Source organism: Corvus brachyrhynchos, unplaced genomic scaffold, assembly GCF_000691975.1.
Source record: "Corvus brachyrhynchos isolate BGI_N302 unplaced genomic scaffold, ASM69197v1 scaffold1, whole genome shotgun sequence".
Lineage (NCBI taxonomy): Eukaryota > Metazoa > Chordata > Aves > Passeriformes > Corvidae > Corvus > Corvus brachyrhynchos.
The window spans coordinates 6,854,708-6,882,542 of NW_008237222.1; the positions used below are offsets into that span (position 1 = coordinate 6,854,708).

Sequence of the window (27,835 nt, forward strand, 5' to 3'; positions counted from 1 at the left end):
GAGTCTGTGGACTTGGAGGAGGAGGAAAGAATGGCACTGAGAAAGGACAGACATCTGAAAATTCTTGCTTCTGCTGTCAGCTGCCCCTGGTTGTTCTCAGTGTAAGAGTGGCCATATCAGATGAGGTGGTTAACGGCCTTCTCCTCCTCCAATTCTGTCAGCCATCAGTGTTTCTAGAGCTGTTGAGCAACTCTGTTTGGAAACAGAATTTCAGAAAGTGCTTGAGAAACAAACTGTATTGAACTCCAAAATAAGTTGCATGAAATTTTGACATTCTTAAATTGTTTTTTATTTATATTAGCATGTTATCAGCTTTTTCTTTTTTCTCCTTGACATAATGAAACCATAGGCTTTCCTGAAAAGTGGAATTTTGCAAGCTTTATAAAGCAATATGGATGACGTTGAAGTATTATGTTAGCCAATGTATCTCCACCAGGATGCTGTCAGAAGAGATGATTTCTATTTAAATTAGAAGCTTTTCTCCCCACTCTGTTGCAGCTCCATTTTCAGTATTAGCTGCCTTCAAGTACAGTAGTAAAATACAGTCTTATAAACGACGATACTGTTAAAGCAGAATGCCAAACTTTGGCATACACTGTATGTATCCACCAACGCTTGTGCAGGGGTGTAGTGCATAATATGATAGGACTAATATGCTTATTTTTGATCAGTTTGGTGGAATAAGCAGATAGTACAGGTATCTTCAGTCAAAATCACATAAATGCTGCAAAAACAAGAGTTTTGTGAGTAATCTTAGGTTCAAAGCTACAATAGAAATGACTACCCTGGCAGGTATTTTTAAATCTTGGGGTTGATGAAGATTGCAATACAGAATTTTTTTAGAATAGCCTTTTTTCTGTTCTGAATTTTTTAAGACAGTTTTGGGATTTATTAAATAGGACATGTAAAGAGAAATACTAAGATACCTACGACAATGAAAGTACTGTATTTTTTAATGTACTTTTAAAATAGGCAATACTACTGAGGGTAGGAATTCTGCATGTCAGTATTGCTGGATAGCATCCACCGTGTTAAGGCCTTAACTGGGGTCTTTGGTTACGCTTGCAGTATAAATAAAGAACTATGGGAACCACTCCAATATGAAAACAGTCATACTGATGGATTGGTTAGAAGAACATTCCAAAATGGTGGTTTAATAGTATTTCTCAATTAATAGGTACTTAGCTTTATGTTTATTTACCTTGCATGCCTTTGCATAAATCAGTATCTGGGTTATTGCCTTAAATCTTTTTTCTTTATTCAAGTAAGATTTGTTACTTAATGTCCACTTAAGCGCATTTTTGCATTTAGAGAATTATTGGCCTTGTCACCAAGCTTTAGGAGAAAGCAAATCATATTGTTTTTTGAGCTTCTTTATGGTGCAACTTGTGACTTGTCTTTCTACTCTGTACCAATGCCCACATTAGAGGTAGATTTTTTTTTTAATCTCAATTTCGTACCCTAAAACCTTATTTTCTGTGAAACTTGCTTCACAATAATTCTAATTGTGTAATTCATCTCTTCCTTCTTGTGGAGGATTTGGTATTGACTACTATCTGTTACAGACTCCAGGAGGAAGTAGATGTAAGTTTTAAAGTGGTATATCCATCTCTGTGTTTAGTGACTGAAAGATCTGTCCCTTTCTGTGCCCTTCTTCATCTTCCCTTACCTGTCTCAGGAGTGTTGCAAATTAAATGTTCTAGTATAAGACTTATGTGGTCTGGTTCTAGCAGTTAAAAGCAATTAAAAGTGCTGTGATGTTATATCTAAAAATTAACAGGAAGATCTGGGTTTTAAAGCAGAGAAATAATGTTTTTAGTTGCCTGAAAAATTGACAAACTCACTTCTGTATTTTGCATTAAGTATATTCAAACACAGTATGAAGTGATCTGTCTTTTTATGACCTGTCCAAAGATTGTTTGAGGCTTTTCAAAAGCTATTTAAATTAGAAAAGGTGTGGTAGGAGGTGCTTTTAAGTTTGAAGATTTTAAAATATTTTGAATAGGAAGGTTAAAATAGATTTGGTTTGCATTTAATTTCTCTTTATGGTTCTTCACAAATAGTAGGGTTTTTTTGACAATTTGCAAGTGACAAATTCAGTGAGAATTAATTTGAACATGTGCCACTAATTACAATAAAGAGAAAAAATTAGTGTCCAACATGTAAAGTATGAGAGTGTTACTGTGTATTTCTGTGTGTGCTTGGAACACAGTTCTTTACTGAGTCTACCTTTGTATTTTAAGCTTATTTCTGTACAAGATCTTCAGACCATTTCTAGCACTTAAACACACTTAAAATGTAAGTAATTTAAGTTCCTTGTTACATTTCATGGGACTTTCTTGTGTTTGCTGCTAATAAAAAGTATTAAATTAAAAGAAAACAACTTGTAACAAAACTTTTCCATGTGTAAGGTTTTGTAAAATGACTTTACATGTAGAATCAAGTAATTTAAGAAAAAAAAGTGATGTCTGCTTTTTTGGTTGTTTTTCTGTGACCTGAAGATGAATTGCAGTATGTTGAACAGGTATTGCAATTCGAACTCAGATATAAAATTTGCAAGTGAAATTTTTCTACAGGAAAGAAAAATTGTACTGCAGTGACTCAGATTTTTACAGGAAACTAACCTGTTTCAAGATTGCAAGTAATGTTTTGAATTAAACTGCCTTCCTCCTGCAAATTGCTGTATGGTGAAGAGGAGGGTTAATTTTAGACACATGCTGAATGGGACAAATGGTTTCTGTGTATGTACAATTATGTTTTGGAATATCTTCAGTGAAGCAATTTTTACAAATAGAAGTAAACCAGTTTTAGTTTCATCTGGAACAATTTTATATTAAAATCTTTAAAAGAACACTCATATATTTGATGTTATCTGTAAAAAATACACAGGCATAAAGTCATAAATAATACATTCTTGTGTTCTGATGTTTTTCCTTATGAGAATATGTAAAGCATTTTCTTTATTTGTTGCAGGAAAGGGAGTACTTGGCCGAACAGAGTACCTAAAGCCAAGCCCCATCCCATAACTTTACTGACTTTTTTCTCTCTCATCCCCACCCCACAGACATATATTTACTGGAATTCAAGTCCATATTTGCATTCTTCTGGTCTCTCCATTCTTTTTTTTCTGAGTCATTTCTGAATTCTTGTAGAAAAAGAGCTGCTAGCTCTTGTAGAAAAAGCCAACTAGCCGCAACTACTATTTGTTGCCCTTGCAATTTCTTCAGCGGCTTCAGAGTACTGAAAAATGCTTGTCTGAGAAGTGTTATTCACCAGTTTTTTCAGTTATGCGGGGGTTCCCTGTCTGAGTTGGGAAAGAGCTTGTCAGAGGACTCTTCCTTAAAAGAAAGAAGAGTCTTCTTAAAAGAAGACTTCATCTTTTTAAAATCTTCTTAAAAGACGATTTCTTCTTTTGTCGTCTTAAAAATATCTCCTCATTGGTGCCATATTCAAACTGCCCAAACTTATTGGAGAAGGGTGGTGTTTAACTCACTAAATGTTGCAGCCTGCCCTAAGTTCCCATTTGATGTGTGCAGCTGGTTGCTGAACATAGTCTTCCAACACTATTTTCTTATTCCTTCCATATGTAAACAACAAACGTATGAGTTCCATTTTCTTGTTTTCTTTTTCAATCTGATGACTGTAGAACTTTTTTAAGGGGCAGTTGAAGGAAAAAGGTCTCCTAGAGACCCATCTAGCAAAATTACTTAGTTGTTTGATACCAACAAAGACAGCTGAAATATGACTGAAGCACATTTTGCAAGAGAAAAGGGATACTGTGATCAGTGGAAGATTTGAAGAACTGGCAGTTCTAAGTTTATCTGCTTTGGAAATCACAAGTCTGTATTTATTACTTAAATTAGTAACAAAATTATTCTTGGGAATAAAATTGCACTGAGATCTGATGCAGTGGCATATGTAAGATCATAGGTTAGGGACAGTCTCATTCCTACCTTATCACTTCTCAGGTTAACTGTGGCAATTCAACACATTTGGCATGTAGTTAAAGCAACGTCAGTCCTGAGACTGTCCTGCTGTGGCACTCAGGGTGTCCACACAGAAAAGATGGTTAAACTTCATCCGTGTGGGTACCAGTTGAGCACATCTCTTCCGGAGAACTCTCCACCCTATCATCCACCACTCCAGGTTTACTGACCTTTGTTTCTTAAAGAGGTAGAGCAAAATGTGTGTGTAAGATTATGCGCATGTATGCATGGACATTAGGTTTGGGGGTTTTTTTTGAGAAAGGAAACCTTGTAGTGTCTGATGAATGTACTCCACCACTTGTGCTTCTTTTGATGTTAGCTGTTTTATTTAATGATGATGACTACAAATTTGGTTAAGAGCTACAATTGCTGGAACTCTTCAGCCCATTAGCTGGGGACTGGCATGTGCTTAGCCTTTGTCAGGTGTAGATTCAGCATATGCAAGTGATGCAGTTGCTAACTTTTGGCATGTCTGCTGCTAGATATTTTTCAGTTACATGATGTTTGCTGAGAGTCTAAAATCTCTGTATGGTTCTGTTTTCAGATGTTCTCACCTATGATGTAACTTAGAAGTCACCTAAATAATACCTGATTTTATCTGCTCGTTAGCTGTGTTTTCATGTTTCCAAATCTCTCACTGTCCTTCTTTTCATCAAAGAAGGCAATTTAAATGGGAAAGTTGTGACTCTGGTTTTATCGAAGGAACTTCTGTGATTTTATAGAAATTTTAATTTTTTGACTCAAGCACAGTTTTATTTCTTTTAAGACTTGTGTGTTTCTAAAACAGTGTACGTAGGATTGGAAGATGAGATAAGGGACATCAAGAGGAGATCTGCTCTATACACCAATCTAATCAATTTATGTTGGTGTTAATCTTCATACATGCTAATATTTTATCTTAAAACCTGTGTGATTATTCTAAAACTTCCCTGGTCAACACCACTTGTAGTACTTAACTATCCTTACTATTACAAAGGATTTGATAAGGGGAAGTATTTTCTTTTAATATTTTTGTTACCTAATATGAATTTCCCTTAAGCTTAGTGGTTGTTCTAGCTGCTGTGGACATGAAAATCACACTCATGTTATGCAGCAACCTTTTGCACATCATATGTCTCCAATTTTCTTTTTTTTACTTTCTTCAGATAAACTAGTTAAATTCAATGTTTTCTTGTTGTTTTGTTAGAGAGCTGGAGACCACTTTTTCTCTGCATTTTTCTCAGACCTTTTTTGTAGGATAGAGCCCAGAGCTATACACAATACTGCTGGGTTTCTTTTGTAAAGTTGTTTTGTTTTGCATTGTTGTCTGCCTCCTTGATTCCCCCAAATTTACTCATTGAGCTTGAATGATCAGTGACTCTTACTGTTCAAAGGCTGTTGTCTTAAGCAAGCAGCTTCTTTCTTAAGGACTTCCATGAAATTCAGTTTTACTTTTCTTTACCTGTACTCTTGACATGGACAGTGGAATTGTATATAGCTTTACAAGCAAGAACTGAAGTAATGAGGCATGCTATCTTCAAGGAGGAATTTAGGATTAAGAAGGAAAAAAATAATTAAAAACTACATGAGGAGATGAGAAATATTTCATTGTTCCTGTATATGCAAAAAGATAGAAATTTTTATTACGTGTAGTATTTTTTTGTCAAAGTGACTACAGTTGAATACAATTCACAGAAATGAGCTGTGGTGCTTTGTTTTCTTCCTTTTCCCTGGTAGTAGGCAGGAAGGAATCAAAGTGCAGGAAGGTTTTTATTATTGCTTTTAGGTATGGTCTCTTTGAACAACCTGCCTGCCAGGTTTACTAGGAATCTTATTTAGATGGGATTATTTGTTACCTTTGTTAATAAAATATTGTCAAGTGATAGCTTGAATCTGTGGGCACAGTTGCACTGATAGCTGAGCTGATGTAACAGCTGACATTGCCAATCAGAAATCTTCCTTCTTTTTTTTTTTCACACCTGTGTGCCTTCCACCTCCTCTTGTATAAGCTCCATTCAGAACGCTCTAAGATGCCACAGCTCACTAAACTGTGAGAATACCAGATCAAAATTTCATTGCTAAGTGTTCTAGTTTTAGTTGGGATAGAGTTACTTTCTAGTAGCCGGTGCAGTGCTGTGTTTTGGATTTAGTATGAGAATAATGTGGATAACACAGATGTTTTGGCTGTTGCTAAGTGGTGCTTACCTTAAGTCAAGGACTTTCCAGTTTCCTGTGCTCTGCCAATGGGGAGCTGTGCAACAAGCCAGGAGGGAGCACAGCCAGGTCAGCTGATCCAAACTGGCCGAAGGGATATTCCATACCCAGTATATAAATGGGGGGAGAATGTCATACCAGAGTGTCATACCCAGTATATAAAACGGGGGAATTGGCTGGGAGGGACCACTTGCTGCTGGGGGTGATCTGGGCATCAGTCAGTGAGGTTTTTTTGTGAGTGTGGTAATTAATCTGTTTCTTTTTACTTTTGTTATTATTATATTTATTGTAATTATTAAGCTGTTCCTATTTCAATCCATTGGGTTTTTTTCCTGTTTTCAATTCTCCTCCACCTCCCAGTGGGAGGGGAGAGGAGGGGGAGTGAGTGAATGAGCTCTGCATGGTAGGTAGTTACTGAGTGGGGTTAGACTATGATCCCAGAGCTGGATGAGCTTAGCACAAGGTCCAAAAAATGGCCTAATACTGGAAGGCATTATAAAATGAAAAGTTGGCACATGAGGAGGAAGGAGAAGTGTAGGTTTTATAGAGGATCTGATTCTTTTGGTGAAGATGAGCTAAAAAAATGACTCAACTCCATCTGATGCTACTCTTGGAGAAGTTGAACTGAACAACATGTTTTTTAGGAGAAGGTCAGTGCCCAGAAATAGTTGTAGATTCTCCTCTGTCCATGTCATATTCCACATCCCCACTTAAAGCTCAATGAATGAGTTGAGTTGATCTATCCTTTTAAGACTAAAAGTATTTTCTTGTGATCTGTTTTTGTTATTTTGCTTAACAAAAAGTCTTTTTGTTTGCATTGCAGATGCAGTTGCTGCCAGAACCCAGAAGATGACCTTACCAAAACTCAAGAAAAACACAGCAACTAGAAAGAGACTCCAGAAGTAAATAATATATGGAGCAACAAATTAAGTTGCTCAGTGGCTCATTTCTGTGTTTTGTTTTTTTTTTTTTTCTTGTAGCACTGGAATCTATTTCTTTCCTTTTTAAATGATGACTCCTATAAAAACACAGACTGTTGTTTGTACCTGTTTTTGAATGTTTTATTAAAATATTTGCATAATTTATGTATACTTAGATACTAATGCAAAATTTTGCCAACTTTTGAAGTGGGGATGCATTTTTATTCTTTATATACATGAATTCATGTCTTAAAGGCAAACTAAAAGAGAGTCCCTTTTTCCAGCTTTATAATGTAGAGATAAAGCCTTATTTAATAGTTTCATTATGGATACTATATAAGAAACAGCAGTGTTGCATCTGATTTCTCACAGTTTTGAGTAAAGTCATATTGGTGGTCACATAGATGTACACTGAGATGAAGTCTGAAAAAGCATAAATAGCTTTTAAATATTTTTCAAGTGTTTGAATTAAAACCAGAACATAAGGCAAAAATCATGTCCTTCCATTCTAGTTTGTATAAAATGCATTTAAACAATTCTTTGAAAGACAGGTACTGAATTTTGGCCTTTTTTTTTTTGCATAGTATTTGTGTTTATATCACTTTTCCAATTATTTACAATTTCTCTGGGAAGAAAGAGACCAGAATTTTAGACAAAGGGCCAAGGGCAAAGAAAAGAACCAACCAAAAACCAATGCCTATTCTCAACCACCCCCTCAGGTTTTCTTTTTATATTAGTGAAAAGACTGGAAAAGTTATAATTGTGAGTAACTTTGTGCAGGATCTAGTTCCAGTGAAATACTGTCTCACATCTGCTTCTTATAGCAACATAATGGTTTACCTTTTCAGTACTTGAGGAGCATGTAATCTTCCAAATCCTTTTGTAAAAGTACTTTGTTGCTTGGCTTTCAGTCCTCTCTTCAGAGTTGTAAGTCAAAAAATAGTGTTGAATTTCAGTGTGAAACACTACCACTTTTCATGTATCTACTGCAGCATACACATAAGGCATGAACATCATTCTTATCAGGGCAACTGAAAGTTGGGCAAATCAAAAGGAATCCATATGAGCCAGTGAGAGTGTGTCTGTGTGGATGTCCAGCTTGCTTGATTGTATAATGTCTGAGTAACTGCTCAGGAGATTAAATAAGTATGTTGTAGCATGAAATGCTGAATGAATGAATGATGAGGTTTTGTTTTGTAACAAGGGAATCCGTTGTTTTGAAATAAAACTGGAATACCACATTTAAAAGGTGCTTTCTCATTTCTGTTGACTGTTAGGCTCATTTTCCTGGGTTTTAGCAAAGTGTGGCTGACAACTTTAAGCATAGCATTCTCTTCATTTCAGATGTAAAAATAGGACTGCTAAAGCCTCTGTCATGTTTAAAACTCCTCAAATCAAACTATCATTTTAATGTCTTCGTTTAATCATTTTGTTCAGAAAGTATGTTACACTGCTCTGAATAGCTATTGTCAGGAAGGCATACGGTATTCTCTTCCTTGTCACATACTCAAAGTTAATGTCATTCTTTTGTGCTTCAGTTGTTTGACATTTTATTTTTTTAGTAACTTATTTACCAGTAAACTTCCTTTGATTACTTTCCAAGTTTTCACGGTGTGTGTTTTCTTTTGACACTACCAAAGCCAAGTGCGACAAACAGTTATTTCTATATATTTGAAAAAAATGTTTTGAGGAGCGAATTTCATAAGCCACCCCTACCTCCTCCCACCCCAAAAATGTCCTGGAAAAAGATGTCCTGGCAAGTGTTCTGTGAAGGAAAGGGGTGCTTTTTATTCAAGGTGACTGTTGTTTCAGGGCTTGTCGGTGCTCACAAGGCACTGCAAAACCCCAGGCTCCAGCTTGCTGTAACTGCAGTAGTGTTTAAAGTGTGGGACAGCCAGGAGGAGCAGAGGGGAAGGCTGTGATTGTACCCGCAGCGCTACCATATGGATCACATACAGTGTGTGCTTGCACACACGTGTTTTGCTGCTTTGCAAAGCACTGATGGGGAAATACAGCACTTTATGGGAGGTGGAGGGTGCAGTAGGATTTTGTTGACATCCCTGTTCGAAAGTAAAGCCCCTAACACAAAAGAAGCAAGCTGCCTTTAGACTGCATTTACTGCTCTTGATGACTCCAGTTGTGTGTAAATATTAGAAAACAGCAGGGTCCTGCATTCCAAGAATCACTTGAGCAGTGCCATGAAGACAAGTGTCCTTACTAGTATTGTAGTCATACTCCCAAGCTCTCCTGCTGTTTCTAATCTGTGCGCGCAGCCGTGAAAAAACTGGACTGACATTTACAGGCACAGCAGGGAGACACTTGAGTAGGGAATGTTAAAGACTACGCTACCTATGTTTCAAAGTGGCCACCATACATGATAAATCTTCACAGGAGAACTAGTCGGCACTTCAGCTGATGGTGTAATGAGGATATTGATAATGAAGCACAGAATGCTTCTTTTAGTGCTTGAACATTTTGCAGACAGATTGTTTATATTTTCCGCTAATCTAAAATATCTGGAGAGACAGTCAAATTCAGGGTGGATATAAGATACTTTTTAGATGGTGCCAGTTTGATAATTTTTACAGGATTATTTTCCAATAAGTTAATATAAAAATTAATTCCCAATATTTGCTGCAGCTAGCATTAAGAAGGGGGTCAGTTGCTTTCCTGAGTAGTTTGACAGACTTTTCTCACTGTTTTGTCCCAGTGAGCTGCCAGATTTGGGATGCCATAATACCAGTAATGCAATTAGGTTTTCTGCACGTTGTCTGGTTGACTTCTCAGTTAAGAGTTTCTTTCCCTTTGGGAATAAGACTAGACAGACTGTCATTTGCTATTACTAATTCTGCTTAGCATTATCACCGGAGCTTTTTTGTAATTAGCTATCTTAGTTGGCTCTTAAATTTTAATAGCCAATTGAAGCTACATTTTAGCCAAGTTCCATATCTAAATTGCATTCAGTCCATTAACAAAGTTGGTTAAAAGGCTATTAAAACAAAAGCCAATATATGGTGGTTAGCACTTACATCTTTGCAGCAGTAGCAGTACCAGCCTCCAATGAATATTCTCAAGAAATGGCACTTCCTTCTAGAAAGGAAGTGCATGAAGAATGACCAAAGTTTGTTTTGGGAACAAAGGCTGATTATGCAGAATACCTGTAGAAAAAAAAATAAATTGAAATGTGTCTTTTCTGGAAGAAGGCAGGAGAGATGGCGGGGGGAGTTGTAGAAGGGGGCAATTAATGGTTCTGCTCAGATTTGACATGTTCTGGAAAAGCCAAATAAACGAAGTGATGTTTTTCTCCATTTCAGCTGATCAAAATTATTAGCAAAACCATCTGAAGCACCTTCTGGTGGAATTGTCATCTTGCTGAGTTTAGTTTGTAAAACATCCTGCTAGACATTAAAAAAACTGTAAGCATGCCAGCACATAGGCTCAGAGCACCACTTCTCTAATTGATAGACCCTATAATTTTCTTTTTTACTGAAGACCATGGCTGGATACCTCAGCCTCCCATGTAATTTAATCTAACATCAGTCTGAATTTTTATCCCTAGTAGCATTTGTTTAAATTAGCTTTTTCTCCTCTTTTCTTTCTTAAGGTGTAGACAGGAGATTAACAGCCTTTGGTTCATCCTGTGACTAATAATGTCTTTCTCAGACTTTCCTGCTTTAGAAGAAAAAAATCTTTTGTGAAGACATCAGATATTAATACTGCTACAGCTTTAACAGAGAGTCTACCAGTTGCTGATGAGCTGTTTCAAGGATGGTTTGCAGTGCCCTGCATAGGTGATGATAGGTGAGTAACAGTAGCTTCATTGTAGGAGGTGGGAGGCCTGTCTGAATAACCAGTATATATGTGCTTTTACCAGCATATGTAGTGGGACATCTAAATTAGGGTTTCCAGAGTGTACCAGTTCCATTGTAAAACAGCACATAGAGCTGATGCTCTTTGAACATGGGTCAGATGCCATTCCTTGTAGCTGCACTGCAACATCAAACTGATTGGAAAAGCTCTGTGCCAGTAAATGCCAATTCCTTTACCTCCCATTCTGTTTTGGGGGTGCTGAGCTCTTTGCAATGATGTGGTACTCAAAGGGAGAAGGAATCTGTTCTTTGTGAGAAGTGGTTTTCATTATGTCCTTTCTCAAAGGCAGAGAGAAGGCAGATATGGTGGGATCAACTGTTTTGAAAAGTCCTAGAGTCCTAGTTGGGATGTCAGATAGCTTTATGCAACTGCATGCTAAATTGTAGGCATTTCAGTTTTCTTCATTGATATATTTGAGATTCAGCAGCCCAAGTTGATTCCATGAATTCATCTGAATTCCATGAATTATCTCTGTGAATAGTATCTATAGCACCAGTTTGGGGTTTAGAAAAATGGACTACTTTTCTCTACATGGAAGTGCCATGTTTTTAAATCACAAACAGTATTGCATTTGTACTTCTTTCTAGTGTCTGTGTTTCATCTGATCCCAGCCAAAACCTGTCTTCTTCCAGACTGGAGCATATTCTGCCCATGTAGTCTTCCATGTCAGATTTTAATGCCCTTGCATTTAGTTCTGCATACAAATACTTCAACTTGTCAAATGGCCCTCAAGTTTCACAGCTGCCTAAGCTGCTATAAGTGAAGATTTTTATTCCCTGTTGTGAATGCTGCAACAAGTCAAAATTGAGGTTTTGCATTTTCTCAGGAGTACCCCAAAAAGTAAAAGAGTTGTGGAGAAACTGTCATTTGATACGAGAAAGATTGGCTCCTGTATTTCTACCCCTTGTCTTGGAAGGTCAGCTTTCCAACCCTGCAGACCTTAGCTGCTGTTATGGGCTTTCATAAGTATACTCAAAAGAAAAGTGATGAGAACACAGTGAGACAGCTGTGAAGTACAGTAGAAGTGAAAAGAAAATATACATTTTTATGAAGTTTCCTGAACTAATTCCTTTTGCCAGACCACTCCAGACTGGAAGAAGCTGGTACAGTGGGGATCTGCATCTGCAGCTTCTGAGAGAAGAAAAATTCTTCCTTGGCAAATGGAGCTAGAAACCCAGAAAATTAAGGATTAATATGTTCATTTATACAGAAGCAGTGAGAACACAATAACATGAAATACAACCAAGGAGGATGCATTTAAAAGACAAAAGAGCCCTGGAAGGGAAGGTACTTAGCTTTGTTCAGAATGCAAACTCTAACATGCAGTTCTGGGAATTGGTGAATTGCACAGTTTAATATTAAAAGAAATTACTTCATACCACAAGAAATACACGATCTGTGCCTTGAAAACCTGAAGATACTTTCCTTTCTCTTTCTGCCAGGAGAGGAGTGGAACACTGGATCTACTTGAAAGTAAGTAACCCTCCAGCTAATTTTGTCTATCTGCTGCTAAACCTGAACAAAAATAGTGTAAGTAATAAATTGAATTCCTTTCTGAAAAGAGATATATCTATTAAAAAAAAAAAAAAAGCCTTTATTCTTACATTCTCATTAATCTCTCATTGTGGAGCTGTTTCCTTTGGAATGGTGAGGGTAGATCTGCAGTAGCAAATGTGCAATCCTTGACTCACTTCTAATAATACTTGGTAATAGCCATAGCAAAAAATATACAGCAAAGAATACCACATTTAGAAGACAATGTAGTGCTGAAAATATCTGGGTGTGGTCTAACAACTGGTTTCCTCTGTCACTGGCAGAGCTGGTCATCAGCAGGCCTTTTTTAATCAGTGTGGTCAAATGTGGAAGAGGAATTTGAAATTCATCTTTTATCCAGACCAGGTATCACCTGATAAATCTCTTTGGAGACTGACAACAAGTTTTGCCTTTATTATTTTTATATGTGAGATGTTTGTGGCAGTGAATTGTGTCACTGATTTCTTGTTTCCCTTCCTCATGTCAAAGCCCTCCTAAAAACAGTTTTGAAATTTGTCATCCATTTCTGGTGAAAGTGCAGCCCAAGATTTTCTCTAAATCTGCCCAGAATACTTTTTTCAGTGCATGGAAACTATTCTGTTTTGCCCTTTCAGTGGTAGTAGTGCCCAAAATATTATTTGAAGCCAGTAAGGGCTTCAGGTAACCACTCTATCTGAAAATCAAGTTTATGTTCCTCTAAAAATGTATCCTTTGCCTGTTAGGAAGATAATGATATTTTTGGCTGTTAAGCACACTGCTGAATTATCTTTAAAGATTAGGGGTAGGAGCAAAATTGCAAGAGAGACCCTAACAGGGAATGAGTAATTCAGAAGTGAAATTGCATGCTGCAAACCAGTAACTTGAGCTGAACCACAGAACTTGTGCTTGAACTCAACATTTCTTGATTAACTAAGGATACTGTGTCCAAGGTAATGAGAAACTGGAGGAGTGAGAAAAAAATGTTTTGAAATGCATATGTGTTTTTGCTGCATTCTTGACAGGTTTTTTTCATAATGTCTTTGTTATAAGCTCTTTCAAGACATGGGAATCTTCTTGCCCCTCTGTGTAATACCTGCTGCACTAGAATGTGAGAAGTTGAGTGCCTGTGATAAAATTAATTTCCTTTTATTAGTTATTTTGTTTATTTCATGGCAATATGCTTCTTCCTTCTGCCTTTCAAGGGAATATTTTGATTATTCAACAAGTATTTTAGATTTATTAGACTAATTATTTAGCCTCATTAGATTAATTATTGAAATTATTGAAATTCATGTTGCCCTGAAGACCACAGAAAATGAGGGGAGACGTGGGAAACCTGGGGCACTGGCAGGCATTGGAGTAGGCCAGGGCACAACATTTTGCTTATAGCTGAGGAAATGGGATGGCTGTTCTGGACAGCCTCTCTTGCCCAATGTTGATGATTCAAGGTGTGGGCCTTTCCTGAAAGCATGGCTGCCTTGCTGCTTCCTCTTCATCATATCTGCCTGGCAAAAGCAAGACAAAGTCATCTGCTCTGGGTCTTTCCTTCATCTGTCTCTTTCAATCCTATGCAGCATCTGATTTCTTCCCCATTTCAGCACAGACAATGCTATTTGCGACACTGTTCTAATCAATCACTCGTGCAATGTTCAGAGCTATCGGACCAGAAGTCTGAGTCCTGCACAGGTACTAGGGGGCCCACTAGGTCACTGTGGGTCACCTGGGTTTCACAGCTTGGCAGGGGCTGTAATATTACATGGAGCTTTTAAGGAGACACAAAAAGTGCATAAGCGTTTCCTCTTTGCTCTCCCCTAAATCCTTTCCCTTGATTTCTTTTTTTCCACTGTAGCATCTCCTCAGATCATTATAGGTTCTACAGATGTTGTTCTCTCCCTTCCATCCATTTTCACTCTACTTCTCTCCTACAGAAACATCTGACAACTCATCAGAGAAGCCCACACTCACCGTGTTTCCACATTAACATGTTGCCTTTGACAATCCTATTAGTTTTTCTGAAAGACCATCAAACTGGTAATTAAGTGTACCAAGGAAGGGATTTCTTCTAGAAAACAGTTTTATCCAATTGTGTAGTGTTCAGCCACCAGAGTGTTCCTTTACTTCATAGGCATGATAGTTTTCTGTGTATATGTATCATCTAAGCTTCTCAGCAGTGCTTGAGTTTCTTAATAGCTTAATAGTCCCCAATGGAGAGCCCCTGCTTATCTCTTGGAGTCTCAAGTATCTAGATTGAAAGATGGACAAAGAATTTTGTAAATCATGTCACATTCCACTGGGAGGTTATTTTTTCTGAGGAAACCTGCCTGAATGCATGGACAGCCCATATAGGTCAGCAGCAAGTAATGGAGTGTCCAAATAAAAATTGCAAGTTATATTTCTAACTGCAAGACTTCTTCAGACAAGTGCCAGGGGATATTATGTGCCCAGCAGCTGATAATTCTAGTAGAACACCAGTCAAACAGGGATCCAAACATCTGGTGGCAAAGGGAATGGCATCATTTTCTGTCTTAGGAATGGCTGCCTGTTGAAAAAGTGGAGCTTTAACAGGAACAGCATTCATTAAGTAAATGTTCATAATTTAAAAAAATTAATGTCTACTAAGAGATTTCCATTCTTTTGTTTCCTTTGTTGCAACCTGAAGATATCTTTGTCTGAACTGGTAAATTTCAAACCCTGCCCCAGTAGGTGCATTCCAGTAATGGGCAAGAACACACGTGCTCTTGTATCACAAGCAGTGACAAGTTTCTAGTGTATGATCTGCTGGCAAGTTATTTAAGCCGTCAGCCCACAAAAGACTATCAAACTTGCATAACTACACACCTTCTAACAGAATTTGTGAGCACTGCCAGTTAACTATGTTTGTACAAGCTATGGTGCAGGTGTGGTCTGTTCTTCCCCTCTTCCTGGTGGCATCCCAATGTCTGAAGGAAACATTCGTAAAGAGGAAGGGTAAGGAACATCTGGTGGGTTGATGGGAAAGAGGAATTTTAGGAAAGCTGCTCCAGGGACACTTGTCTCCAGGAAGTCATAAGTCCCAGTTCCATGTACGCTTGCTAATCATCACTTCTGCCTTTGATACTATAGGGTATTACCCATTTGCTATCATTTATTGTCATAGGATGCACTAGAATGTTTTTCCATTCTGTCATAAGCTCTTCCAGGACTTATTACAGCATCTGGATTTCTTACTCTGTGTTTCTCTGAAGGACTCAATCAAACATACATGATGACTGCTGATTTTCTGCATTTAATATTAGTGATAGTTTAATCCTGATAATTAATGAAGCACTATCAAATGTAGTAAGGGAGACTTATAAGTCCAACAAGAAGGTTGGAAAGGTTAGAAAAGAAGGTTGGAAAGAATTAATGTCTCTCTGAATTGAGCACTTCCTTCCTTTTTGAAAGCCTGGGGTTTTCTTTTTGTCTTTGTGGAGTATCAGCCCAGTCTAAACACTGAAGCAAGGAGGGTGAATAAAACTTCAACAGATCTTTGATCATTCAGACTCTGCAGAAATTCAGGGCAAGTCATTGCTGCCTAGTTCTGTTTTCAGAACAAAGGTTTTTAGAGCAGTCGAGTTCAACAATTACTATTTTTGAAATTTAAACAGATCACTAAAATACATTAATCTTTTTTTGCTTCCTCCTCATCAAAGTATTTGATTACCATTTGATGGTTGGAGGACATCACAGCCAGAAACCCTTTGGCTCTCACTGCTGCATCCTTTGCAAAGCAGCAGCTGAGTTCAAGACCTGCCCCAGAATCCATGCCTGGTTTCTACCTCCTTTAGAGGGGCTGAGTGGTGTTAAGAGTTGTACATAGCTTACAGAGGGAATACACATAAGTGATACCAAATGGAATTGAACTATTTCTGAAATATCGAGGAGTACCTCTGATGCAGAGCATGGTTCTTTTAAGAATTAGGGCATGCTATTCCTCTACAGTTCTTTGCTGTGCCAAAAGAGGACTAATCAGTGGATTAATTATGTAAAACTTTAGTAAGTTTTGCTTCATACTAATGATGAGGATAGCATGTGCAGAAATTAATTTTTACTTTCAGGATATCTTACAATTGGTCTATTTTACCAAGGTTAAGATTCAGTCCATTCTCTGTTTGACTTTTTTTTTCCTTTCAATGATCCTGACATTATATTGATGAGATAAAAATATGAAAGGGAAGAATCTATAAGCTCCAACTCAGAAAAAGAGCTTCCTGCCCCCCCCCCAAGCTATTTTGTCCTTCCTACCCTGAAAAACATAAGCAAGCACTAGAAGAGAAAAATTAATCAACAGCAAACCAAATTGTATAATGAGAGACATTATTTTTCACCTATCCTTTTTAGAAGGGTAATTGAAAGAGACAGAAGTCAACTAAATTTAGTACGCTAAACAATGTACAGTACTGTGAGTACTTCAACCTAATAGATCAAATATAGTTCTTTAAATCCTTCCCATTGCAAATTCAAGGAGAGAGAATTAAAAGAGGCCTTATTTTCAGAGTTGTTAGTCTGATAACTGTAAAATTTCCAAAGATAAAAAGATGTCCTTAATGCTTTATACTATGTGGATTCAGGTTGGAATATTTTTGTTCTGCAAAGTTTCCATCACCAGAATCTCTTTCCTACCTTGTTCAGGCATTTAAAATCCACATTCAGACCTGTCAAGTCTTCTACTCAGAGAATGAGACTCATTGAGTTCATTCCTGTCTCACATGTTTCTATAGATGGGCTTGATATCGGTCAGAGAATAGATTCACTTTTCAACTAAGCCAATCCAGTGGGCACCTGGGGTCAGTAGCACAGTCCCATTTTCTTTTGCTGCTCCCTGGTTATGTGTTCCTGTCCCATTTGCAGTGCCAGTATTGTTGCTCATTGCAGTGAACTACCTAAACCTGCTGGATGTACAACCCTTTGTTAAAATAGGGCTTAAGACTTTTCGTTGTTTGTTTTCTGAAGTAAAGTTTAAAGCCCCTTTTTAATTAGGAAATAATTCTATTTCCCTGGCTCATAATACTTTAATATTATCCTTTACTGGGCTGGATGTAAACCATTCAGGTACTGGCCAAAAGTAGTTGTTGGGCAGCTCTAAATACGTGTTTTGTCCCAAGAGTTCCACATGCCTTTCTGAGAAATTCTCTTCTACCTTTGAACAGTGGAGAATTAGCAAAGTATCCAATCAAACTGCATCATTGTGCCTCATCACCGATATTTTCTTCTTGAGAAATACACACATTAAGTCAGATGTGAAAGTCAATTATGAGAAACAAATGTTTGCAGGCCAAAAGAAGAAATGAAAACCCTAAAATTACCTCCATTTTCCAACATCGCTTCTAGCAGTGGAGCCTCAGGCATCATCAGGCATTGTCACTCAGCCTGGTGCCTGCATCACATTTGGCTGTCTCCTTGTCACCAACTTAGCAGGTCACCGGGTTAATTCTAGAATGTCCATTTCAAGCTATTAACTTTGTAATCAGAGTAAGTGTTGGTTTGGAATGTGATGAAGTGGTTTAGAATAATTTCCAGGGCTGTCAAGATGCACATGCTTGCCCTGTGACTGCAAGAGACATGCGGTAGAAGCTCAGTGATTGGCAGGGACAAGTTGGAACCAGTTGCTGCTAGACTATCCTGTATGGGTCATTGCATTATCATAAAGCCATGCATATACAATAGGTGGATTTGATTTTTCAGGAAATGGATTACCAGTAAGTCTGTGAGCTGGTCATGACATTATATTTCACTGTAACATCGAGTGGAAACAAAACACACATCCTTTCTCGCAAAAGCAGTGGTCCCCCAGAAAGTCTCTTTGTGTTAGAAGGATAATGAGAGCCTTCAAAATTTTAGGCCTCACCTGAAATGTGCATGTCTGAAGCTTTGTGTGTTGTAATTATGAAGGGAAGGCATTCTTCCCAGTAGTATATTACCTGTTTGAGAGAAAGAGAAATTACAAAGAACGTGGAGTGCAAAATGAGTCTTGATGTTTTAAATAGTATCGACTAGGTCCTCTAAAGAATTCTGTGGGCTGCTTGATAAAGCAGAAAGAGACAATAGAGAATTTTCTACATGCTGGCTTTGCAGAAACATGTTCTATATTTGATTGTTTCATTGAGTGCAGCAACAGAGTATACAAAACATTTGGGATCAATAATGTTTTTGTACATCTTTTTTCCAAAGATCCCAAGTTATTCTACAAGCACTGAGCATCAGTAGGAGAAACTCATATCTAGGAACTAGGTACCCTCTTCCCCTTAAAGGGAAACAGGGGACCAGAAACAGAGTTCAGCTTGCTCAGCATCACATGCTAAGTCAGGTACTAAATTGCATATAAAATTCCCAGGCATCACATATCACTTCATCTCCTGGTCCCTCATACAAGCCCTGAAAAGTGTTTGTTCTTGATTAATTGTCAAGCTAAATTATTTAGGTACAATGTTAATGTCCTGTAGAGGCCTTGTGAAGTAAACCAGCTTCAGCCTATTCAGTCAAATTCAAGGAGCTGTCTATCTGCAGTGGAAACTATACAGGTTCTTCTCTAAACTCCTTTAAAAGGCACAAATAAGGACTAGTGTATGTTCTGGATTACTTCTCATGTCCGTTTGCTTTTAAATATGAGGGGTAGCACTGAACTAATCATCTGGCCAGTCCTGTGCTAGGAATTACATTAATTACCTTAAGATGGCAAATGTATGTGCTGCACCAACCAAGCATTCACATGGCTGCTAATTTCCCAAAGCCCTTTAGCAGTTAAAATATAATTATCTGTGTGGACACGAGATGGTTGACTGACTAGAACATAATAGAACATAATTATAATGCTAGTACTCTGTAGGTGTTATGGAGGGCAGAGTTCGCACATTTCTGCCTTTTTATCTGAGGTAAATTTCCTAACGCTTCCATCAAGGTAGTCAACATGCTGCTGGCTTCAGTGCCTGTCTCTGTTGCTGAGACTGGATTTCTCACCTCTCTTTAAGAAATGGTGAAACTCATAGCCTGCTTCTGAGAAGTTCTTTGCATTTTATAAACAAAGAATTCTGTGCAAAAGCAAATTCTGATTGCTTAATTACTTGCAACTTCTTCTGCAAACTCCCATTACATTCCTGAAACCTTCCACTTGGAACAAGTGAGCACACTAAACAGACATAACTTTTCTTTGCATTTTGAGGATCTGGTCTTTGCAAAATGGTCTATACTATTTTTATAGGAAGCTTCTAGTACATCGTTAGTAAAAGAACAGGTATATTTACCTTTTGAAATAATTATTTACAATTTCTCATTTTTCTAGTAATTCCATGATTGCAATCAGGTCATCAGTTTTTAAGAAGAGTTCTAAATATATATTCATAGAGGATATTTTCTCAGAAAGGGAAATAACAATGCTCAACCTAGTGTATTAGAGCAGTAAAAGTCTTCCACTGTTTTTACAAGTTTGGGTTAAATGTAAGGTGTTTTGTAATGCTAGTAAAAATAGCTGTGCTTCACTTTCTGAGGGTAATGAGGGAAGACAAAATGATGCCTCCATCTTCTGAAATTTTGAGGGGGAAATTAGTTTGTCAGGAAATGGTTTGAAACTGATGCTCAGGTATTGTAAAGAATGCATACTACAGAGTCCAGCATTCCTAGATCCATCATTGTTGAATATAGCCTCCCCAAGAAGATGTTCCATGCTTTTTTGTATTAAGTGTAATTAGGTCATTACAGAAACATTTTCTGTCTTCCTCTTCTCAGTGCTTGCTACAGCAGCCCAGAAAGAAGTTGACACTTCTCATTACCTAGTGTTTTAATAGCTCTATGTGCAAAATCTCCACTGCTTGTTGGGTTGCCTGCTGGAAGCCAGCTGTGGCCTACCATCAAAAGCTATGTATCAGGTTTCAAGAGCATGTCATAGTGGGGTGGTAAAAACAGCACTGCCAGGTACTCACAGAGTGGGGTATATCCCTGCCTATGGTTTTGGTCAAGGACAGAGCAAAGCTGGGAGCAGGAGGACCCATGAGGAAAAGCCCAGGAAAGTTTGGGGGTGGGATGTGGGACAAAAAATTGAAACTAAGGATAAATTCTGCATCCAAAGGTAGTAGTGGACTTTCTGATACTCCATTCTCCAACTCCCCAGTGGGGTTTGCCACAATTCACACAGAGCAAGGCCAGAGTTAAGTCATGCAAAGGGCCCTCCTGCCTGGCAGAGGAAGACCATGGCCATGGCACCAAAGGCATGCTGGAATCTGGAGGTTGGGCCAGGCCTGCAGCTCAGGCTTGTCATCAAGTGCAAAGCAGTGTGGGCTGCAGGAAGGCCAGGGGGTTGTGAGACCTGGGGTGGTACTGGGGGATGACAGCTTGTGTGTTCAGTCAGAGAGCTGTGGGGCTCTGCAGGTCCCCAGGAGGAGTGCACTTCCTGGGATCTGGTGATTTGAGTGATTACAGTGAAGCTCAGTCAGGAATTTGTGGTTGGAGGAAAAAAAAAAATTTAATACACAGAAGAACTCCTCTTCATGTGGGATACAGCTTCTACTTACCTCCACCTGCAAGTCCATAAAGACACTTGAAACTTCCCAGCTCAGGCTCCATAAACACACCTAGACCTACACCACAGCTCTGGCTGACAGACTGCCAAAGCTTTTAAAACTTTATAAAGTTATAAACATATATAAACTATATATGTACACTGGAAACAATCCAGATTCGAGAAGCATCTGAGAAGGCACGTGGTAAACACAAAGTCGGTAACTTTTATATAACATGAAAGCCACTGGTTTGACTCAGAACTGCAGAGCTCTGACCACAGTGGATTTAGAAAGCTGGCTGGCGTGGCTTAAGGCAGACCTATTTCTGTGCTGGAGAAGTGATTTCCCAGGGATTTGAGGGAGAAGTAGTATTCCCCTTTAGCTAAAAGTGTCTCTATGCCTCTGACTGCCTTATGGAGCCAACTACATTAAGTGCACAAAATATGCAGTTGTCATCCAGGGTACAACTGGATCTGAGCAGAGTCATTGTCATTTTCTCCTGCCATGCTAAATCTCTTCAATTTACAACTTCTTTTTCCTTATACTTTCAATGTTCTGCGGCTGCTTGTAAACCTGTGAGCTGTACCCAGTTCAAGTCACCTTCTACACAAAGAGCATTCACAAAAATGTAGCTGTGGGCTTTTGTCCACATAAAGACATTTCGGCCACGGGTGCCTCTGTTACTGAACTACTTGCTGGCCTTTGAGCCTTCTGATCCCCATTTCAGACAAGTGGTGTGTTTATTTAAAAAATCTTCACACATATTCAGGTTTTACCGACAGGACTCACAGCCACTTACAACCACAGCTGTTTTCAGCCACTCTGTGGCAACAAAGAAGTAAGTAGGTAAAAAAGGAGCTAGAAACTGTTTTCAAAAGAAAAACATCCTTAGAGGAAGGGAGGTCTCACTGTTCCATCAGAAGAAGGATGGCTCAGTTCTGGGTTTGCCCAAGGTCTTGGGGTCGGGCTGCAGTCCCCCTGGATGTCATCAGGAGCCTCTCACAGCCCTGTACTTTTCATTATTTGAAGCTCTGTTTTTCAAAGAATATTTATGCTCTCAGACTTCTCAGCTTCTTGTTTCTCCGTTTTATTACCTCTGAAAGAGTTAACAGGAGAATGAGCTACTAAGCCGGGAGACTGATAAGAAAAAGGGACCTGAAGGCTGGGAAGGGCTGTGGTCCATTGTGAGTGGTGGGGCTGAGTATGGGCACTGCCAGCTGGATCAGTCGTCTGGGAATACAGTTTCAGAGGCCCCGAGCCTGAAAGAGTAACCCCCAGTAAAGGCTCATCACCCCCGCCCTGCTCTTGCCCTTTCTGTGAGCTCGGGCCCGCTGAAGCATTTGAGGGGTGTGGGTTCAGCAGGGGGCGGGCTGAGCAAGTGCCATGGGAGGGCAGCATTGCTCAGACACACAGCCCGGCGCCTTTCAGCCTTGTCCAGCACACATCCTTGGAAGGGCTCCTCCTCTGAGAGCCCCTGCACGCTCCCGGTCTCATGGGACCTGCTGCCCCGGCCATCAACCCGGGACACTGCAGGAAAGCCTGGCTCATGGGGGAACCGCTGAGGCCATCGTCAGCTCACCTGTCCCTCGGACAACTCTGCTATTCTTGAGCTAGTTTGGTGAGGTTTTTTCCTTTTTTCTTCGAGTGTCTTCAAAAGATAATTACATGGAGCTGGGGCCGTTTGCTCAAGTTACTTTTAGTTCCCATGGTGGTTGTAATGAAGTGTGTACTGCACATCCATTTTACTAAAGTAGTGTATAAGGACACACTTGACTTGCTTTTCCTCTGCAGTTGAGGAAGGACAGATCATTAAGAAAACGGGACCGCTACCTTATTGGAGCCTTCAAACAGATCCCCCGGCCTCACTCCTTTGGAAGAGATGAAGACTGAGTCTCTGAGATCTGCGGAGGCTTTGGTAAAGGGCTTTGAAATGCTTCCTCTTCCCCCAGGATGGTGCTGCTCCAAGCATCATTGCAGGTTTTATCTCAAAGCAGACAGGCTTGCTAGTGAACAGGAGAAGTGTCCATTAGAGGAAACATGGGAGAAACACCCTGTACCAATGAACAAAACCATTTCTGAAGATTTCCACTTTGTAGTAATGCCGGCAGGTGCTCTTCCCACATGATTCAGTTGGGGGTTGGAGATTTGTGTGTTTAGGTGCTGGCTGGTCTGCCTCATGCTGAGTGCCCAAGGTGCTGTCAGAGGACAGACATTTTCACATTCAAATCCTCCTTTCCCAGTTCTTGACTTCACAGAAGTTGAAGCACATACACAGATGCATGTTCATTTATTATTCCTGAAAAATTGTCTCCTTGGAGCTGCTGTCCAAAGAAGTGCTATCCTGTAGTCTCTCACAGAGGAACTGATGACAGGGATTTAAATCAAGCCCTTCCTGTATGTCAAAAGAGTACATAACTCCCCAGCCAGAGTGCATTTTGAAGCTGAGATTACATTGGAGCTTTCAAGCTAGATATATTTTATATAAAGTAATTGCCCAGTCTTGTGTTTAAGATATGCACTCAAGTTTCTGTCTTTGATCTAAGAAATGCTTATTTCCCAAAGTGGAATGGTGTCAATAGGAAATAATCGTATCTCAAATAGCTTTATTGCTTCAGGGCTGGGGTGCTGTCCTGGAAGACTGAAAATAGGGTTGTTTTGTTCCAAGTGATCTACCTAAACATTGAAATTTGTGAATAAAAGTCAGAGGTGAAAAAGGGGAAAGTTGACATCAGCAACATTGTAACGATTTAGACTTGCATTTTCATTAAAAAAAAAATTAAACAGAAGTTACACAAATAATTCTTTTCAATCCAAACAAAATACAAGGGTTTTATCTTTGTCACAGAAAACACAAAAATATAGGTGGGTTGGATCAATTTTATTTTCTTCTTTTATTTTGGTAAAAAATATTCTTAAATATGCTTATAGGGGTCTATGCAGAGATTCATTGAGCAGAAATCTGTTCATACTTTTACAATGCTTTGATCACTGGACTTGGCATTGTCTGTCAAAGCTTTGATCAACATGACAAGATTATAATGAATTTTTGTCCATGGTGAATAACCCAACTTCCTTTGCTAGTACGAAAGGGAATGATAGTGGTTTTTTCATATCTACAGATGAATACAGACATTTAACTCTATTCTCTAAATTCTCTACAGAATTTAACTCTATCCCAAGAAGGGATAGAGTTAAGTTCCTAATACTTGTTAATAATTTGCTTTTATATTATCCTGCCATCCTTCATTTCTTCCACAAAGTTTCCTAATGTCAGGATGTACAAGGATGAAAGTATTTGTTTAGAGGTAACTGGGGACTGAAGCTCTTGCTTCTAGGATCAGGGACCTCACTTAATCATGAAAGTGTTCCACCACCAATAAGGTTTTTTTTTCACCGTTCTGCAATTCAAGGGAACTTTGGGGTCCACCTATGTAAAGGACCAATGTAAACTCTGAAGGACCCCTAAAAATAAACCCATTTGCTATTTATTATTTTATAGCTGAATATGGTAGCTACTTCAGAGTTGTGAAAAGAGAAGACATCCTTAGTTGTCTCTGCAGAGCATTTGCAGACTAAGGAGTCAGCAAGCACAGGTAGGATATTTAAAATCATGCAGTGCTCTGCTACATTTTCATAGCAAGGAAAATATATTCTCCTATAGGAATTACTGTGTTCGGTGCTTTTTATGTTAAACAGATAGTAGCTCAGATTTTAGGAGTCCTTCATCCCTTAAAGAATGTTAGCTAAATCTACTACTCTGAGTTAAAAAATTGCCATTGTTGTATTAAAGCATTGGAGTCTGTCACAAAGAACCCCCCCCTTGAACTCTAGATTATAATGAAGAGATCATATAGAAAAGAGAAAACCAGTTAATTTTGCAGTGAGAGTAAAACACATTCTTTGAACTCCCCAAAGGCAGGTTTTCCTGTGGTGAGGCCTCAGGAGGAATAGTAAGCAGAAAATGATTCCTGTGATGTTTAGGCTTGCGGTTTGCTGCTTTGCAATGTGACACATAAATTGGTGGACAAAAGTGTTTATTTTCTATTAGGTGTTGCTAATGAAGCATCTGTACTTCTTTGAGAACTTAAAGTGAACTCCAATCCTGCATTGTTATGTTCAGGAGTCGGTGCTGATTTCTTCTCCGTATTCCCCTATGGCAGCCTTAAATGCCTTTATTTTGCCATGATGCGAGATTGGTATCAGTCTATTTTCTTTCCTTTCTCACTATATCTCAACTTGAATTGAGCTTTTGGTGGGCTCACCCCATGCATCCCTTAGTATCACATTTAAGGCGTCCAGATGGGGTGACAGAATGGAATAAGACACCAGCCCTCCATCTGTTAAAAAAAAAGAAGAAAGAAAAAAAAGAAGAAATTAAATACAAGGTTTTATTGTTTTTTAAGTAAGAACAGATACAGTCTGTATGTCAAGGCCAAACTATATGCTATTAAATCTAGCCTTTGAAGTCTTCCATTGGGCTGACCAAGGACAGATGGTAAACTGTTATCAGTTGATATGGGATTAGGTCAAGTCGAAGTTCAAGACTGAAGGTAACAGTAAGAGTCTCAGTTCAGTTGTCAAATGTATTAGTTTATTTAACGAACACCACACAGTCAGCATCTTTGCTACTGTTCTGCTAGTTTAAAAATTGGGAGATTTATTTACCCAAGGATCTCCACACTCTTTAGAAGTTTAATATGGCAAATGTATCTGTTGTAGCTTAGTAGCTGAATAGCAATAAAATCTTTATTCTTTTGGAGGAGAAAAGAGTTTAGATTTAAGATGTACCAGCCTAAGATATACTGCAATTATTTTTAATTTTTTGTTTTATTTTTACCTGGCTCATATATTTGCATCATTTGCCTTTGTGTTTCTATTTTCTTTGCACATGCACCAATTGGAGAAACTGATTACTAGTATCAGATGTAGGGAAGGCTGTAGCAGCATTTCATTTCTTACACTTTATTTTCACACCCAAATAATGAATGAAGACTATTGACCGTGAAGCTGAAAAGCTGCATACATGTCAGGCTGTCTATTCTTCAAATTTGGCAGAGGAAATGAACTTGCCTTAAAAACAATCTAACCAAACATGTTTAGAAACAGCTTTTGCAGAACTGGCTGATGTTTGCCATATGACACTTGCAATGGACATTAGACATAATTTGGAAGCAAGCAAAGCAGTTAAGTGTATGTCAGTGAAAGAGCTGAGACAAAATGAACTTTCAAGATCTGGTCATAATCTTACACAATAATTCGTTGTCAACCTCATGATTTAATAGTGTGCACGGTTTATAGAAGGTAAGGACTGATGGGATGAACCTTTGCTAGCAAAGCTAGAGCTAAAAATGCTCAAGATAACTTCCTAAAGAACAGCTCTTCTTTATAGCTTAATTTTTTTTTCTTCCCCATAACTCCTTTACAAATTCAGTGAAAAGGAAACTCTTCTCTATAATGTGTGTTCAGGCAGAAAAGAGGAACAATAGTCATGAAGCCTGGTAAAGTAAAGTTTTCTACAGTCATAGGAGGAAAAGCTGCTGTTGCAGCATAGGAATTACTTTTCAGGTATATAAATCATGAAATTAAAACAATCTAAGGTTTTCCTAATACTGTTCAGTAAATTATGGGTACACATTGACTTCTCCATATGACATTTGTTCTTTTATGTACTTATTACATATGTTAATGTGTCATGCGAATAAGTAAATATTGCCAGAAAAACAGGACTTTTGAAGTTGTGACACTTTGTGCTTCATCACTTGACATTCAACAGCTCTTCTTAATTTTTACAGTTGGGATGATGTGTAGCTGACTGTAGCGTTACACTGTGTTACTAACACATCCAAACTAAAAAAAGAGACAACCCTAGAACTGTTTCTGGTTCACTCTCAGCTCAAAGAGGTTTCTGTCTAAAGGCTCAGGACTCAATTCACATTTAAACAAAATTTTAAGCTTGGCTGGAGGTGGTGGGAAAATCACTTCATACCATTTTTCCTGTTCCCTGGACTTGGCCTGGCTGAAACTACTGTTGTAATAAGGCTGTGGGCTTCCTCCTGCCTGTCACAAGGAATGCTGTAGTTCCCTGAGTACTGCTGAACTTCAGGGCTCAAATGTGGCGCTGTCTGGTCTGCAGAGTCCTTTGCTATGCTCCTTTCTCCCCTTGTTGCCTGTTTGTCTGTGCTGAGCTAGCAATCCCTGGGCAGAGTGACGGGCAAGTTCCGGCAGCAGCAGATGGACAAGGCACAGCACAGCCCTGCAGGCCTCCTTCGTCTTTAGAGATCCACAATGTTCTGCACTGTAGTAGAACATAAATTTTTTAGCTTCAAGTTTCAGCTACAAGACTGGTAAATCTGGAAAAGTCATCTATGCAGACTGGACTTTTCCTTACCCACTCTCCCAGGCAGCTGTTTCAGATTCAGGGAACAGGGTGGGAGTGAGTGCAGAAAATAGCCATTAGAAACTTGTTGAGCATTTCAGTGAGCCTTTTCTCACCTCAGTGTAAGCTTTACACAATTACCATAGACTACAAAAACGGAAAACTATAACAGGTGGAAAGAGTCTAGGATCTACTTTCCAGACATGTTTTAAAGTCACTCAGGAGAAGCAAAACATTTTCATTTCAGAATGTTGGTCTTTTCCACTTTCTTTTTGATTAGCCATTTATAGTGCTTACCTTAACTAAGACCGATGTCTGTACTCCCTACTTGAATAGGAAAAATCTTCCATTATACTTGGCAACATAAAGGAATGTTAAATAATCAAAACCAAACTGCATTTTCTCAGTATATTTTGGTATCCAAATGTGTTCAAAATATGCTCATCTATACGTGATTTGAGGTCCTCC

General features: G+C 38.7%; 1 protein-coding gene and 1 long non-coding RNA gene across 3 annotated transcripts in view; both read left to right on the plus strand.

Annotated features, from left to right (window-relative positions):
* VRK1 (vaccinia related kinase 1) overlaps nucleotides 1-8,698 on the plus strand; it is a 35,523-nt gene extending 26,825 nt beyond the window's left edge. For both annotated transcript variants that reach the window (XM_017729056.1, XM_017729055.1), the window contains exon 14: nucleotides 7,003-8,698. In XM_017729056.1, the coding sequence (XP_017584545.1) occupies nucleotides 7,003-7,085 (83 nt within the window). In that variant the 3' untranslated portion in view covers nucleotides 7,086-8,698. The remainder of the gene's footprint in view (nucleotides 1-7,002) is intronic.
* A 6,669-nt stretch (nucleotides 8,699-15,367) lies between these two features.
* The window catches only part of LOC108445401, a 163,860-nt gene continuing 151,392 nt past the window's right edge, over nucleotides 15,368-27,835 (plus strand). The window contains exon 1 of the long non-coding RNA XR_001860243.1: nucleotides 15,368-15,448. This is a non-coding gene — a long non-coding RNA (uncharacterized LOC108445401). The remainder of the gene's footprint in view (nucleotides 15,449-27,835) is intronic.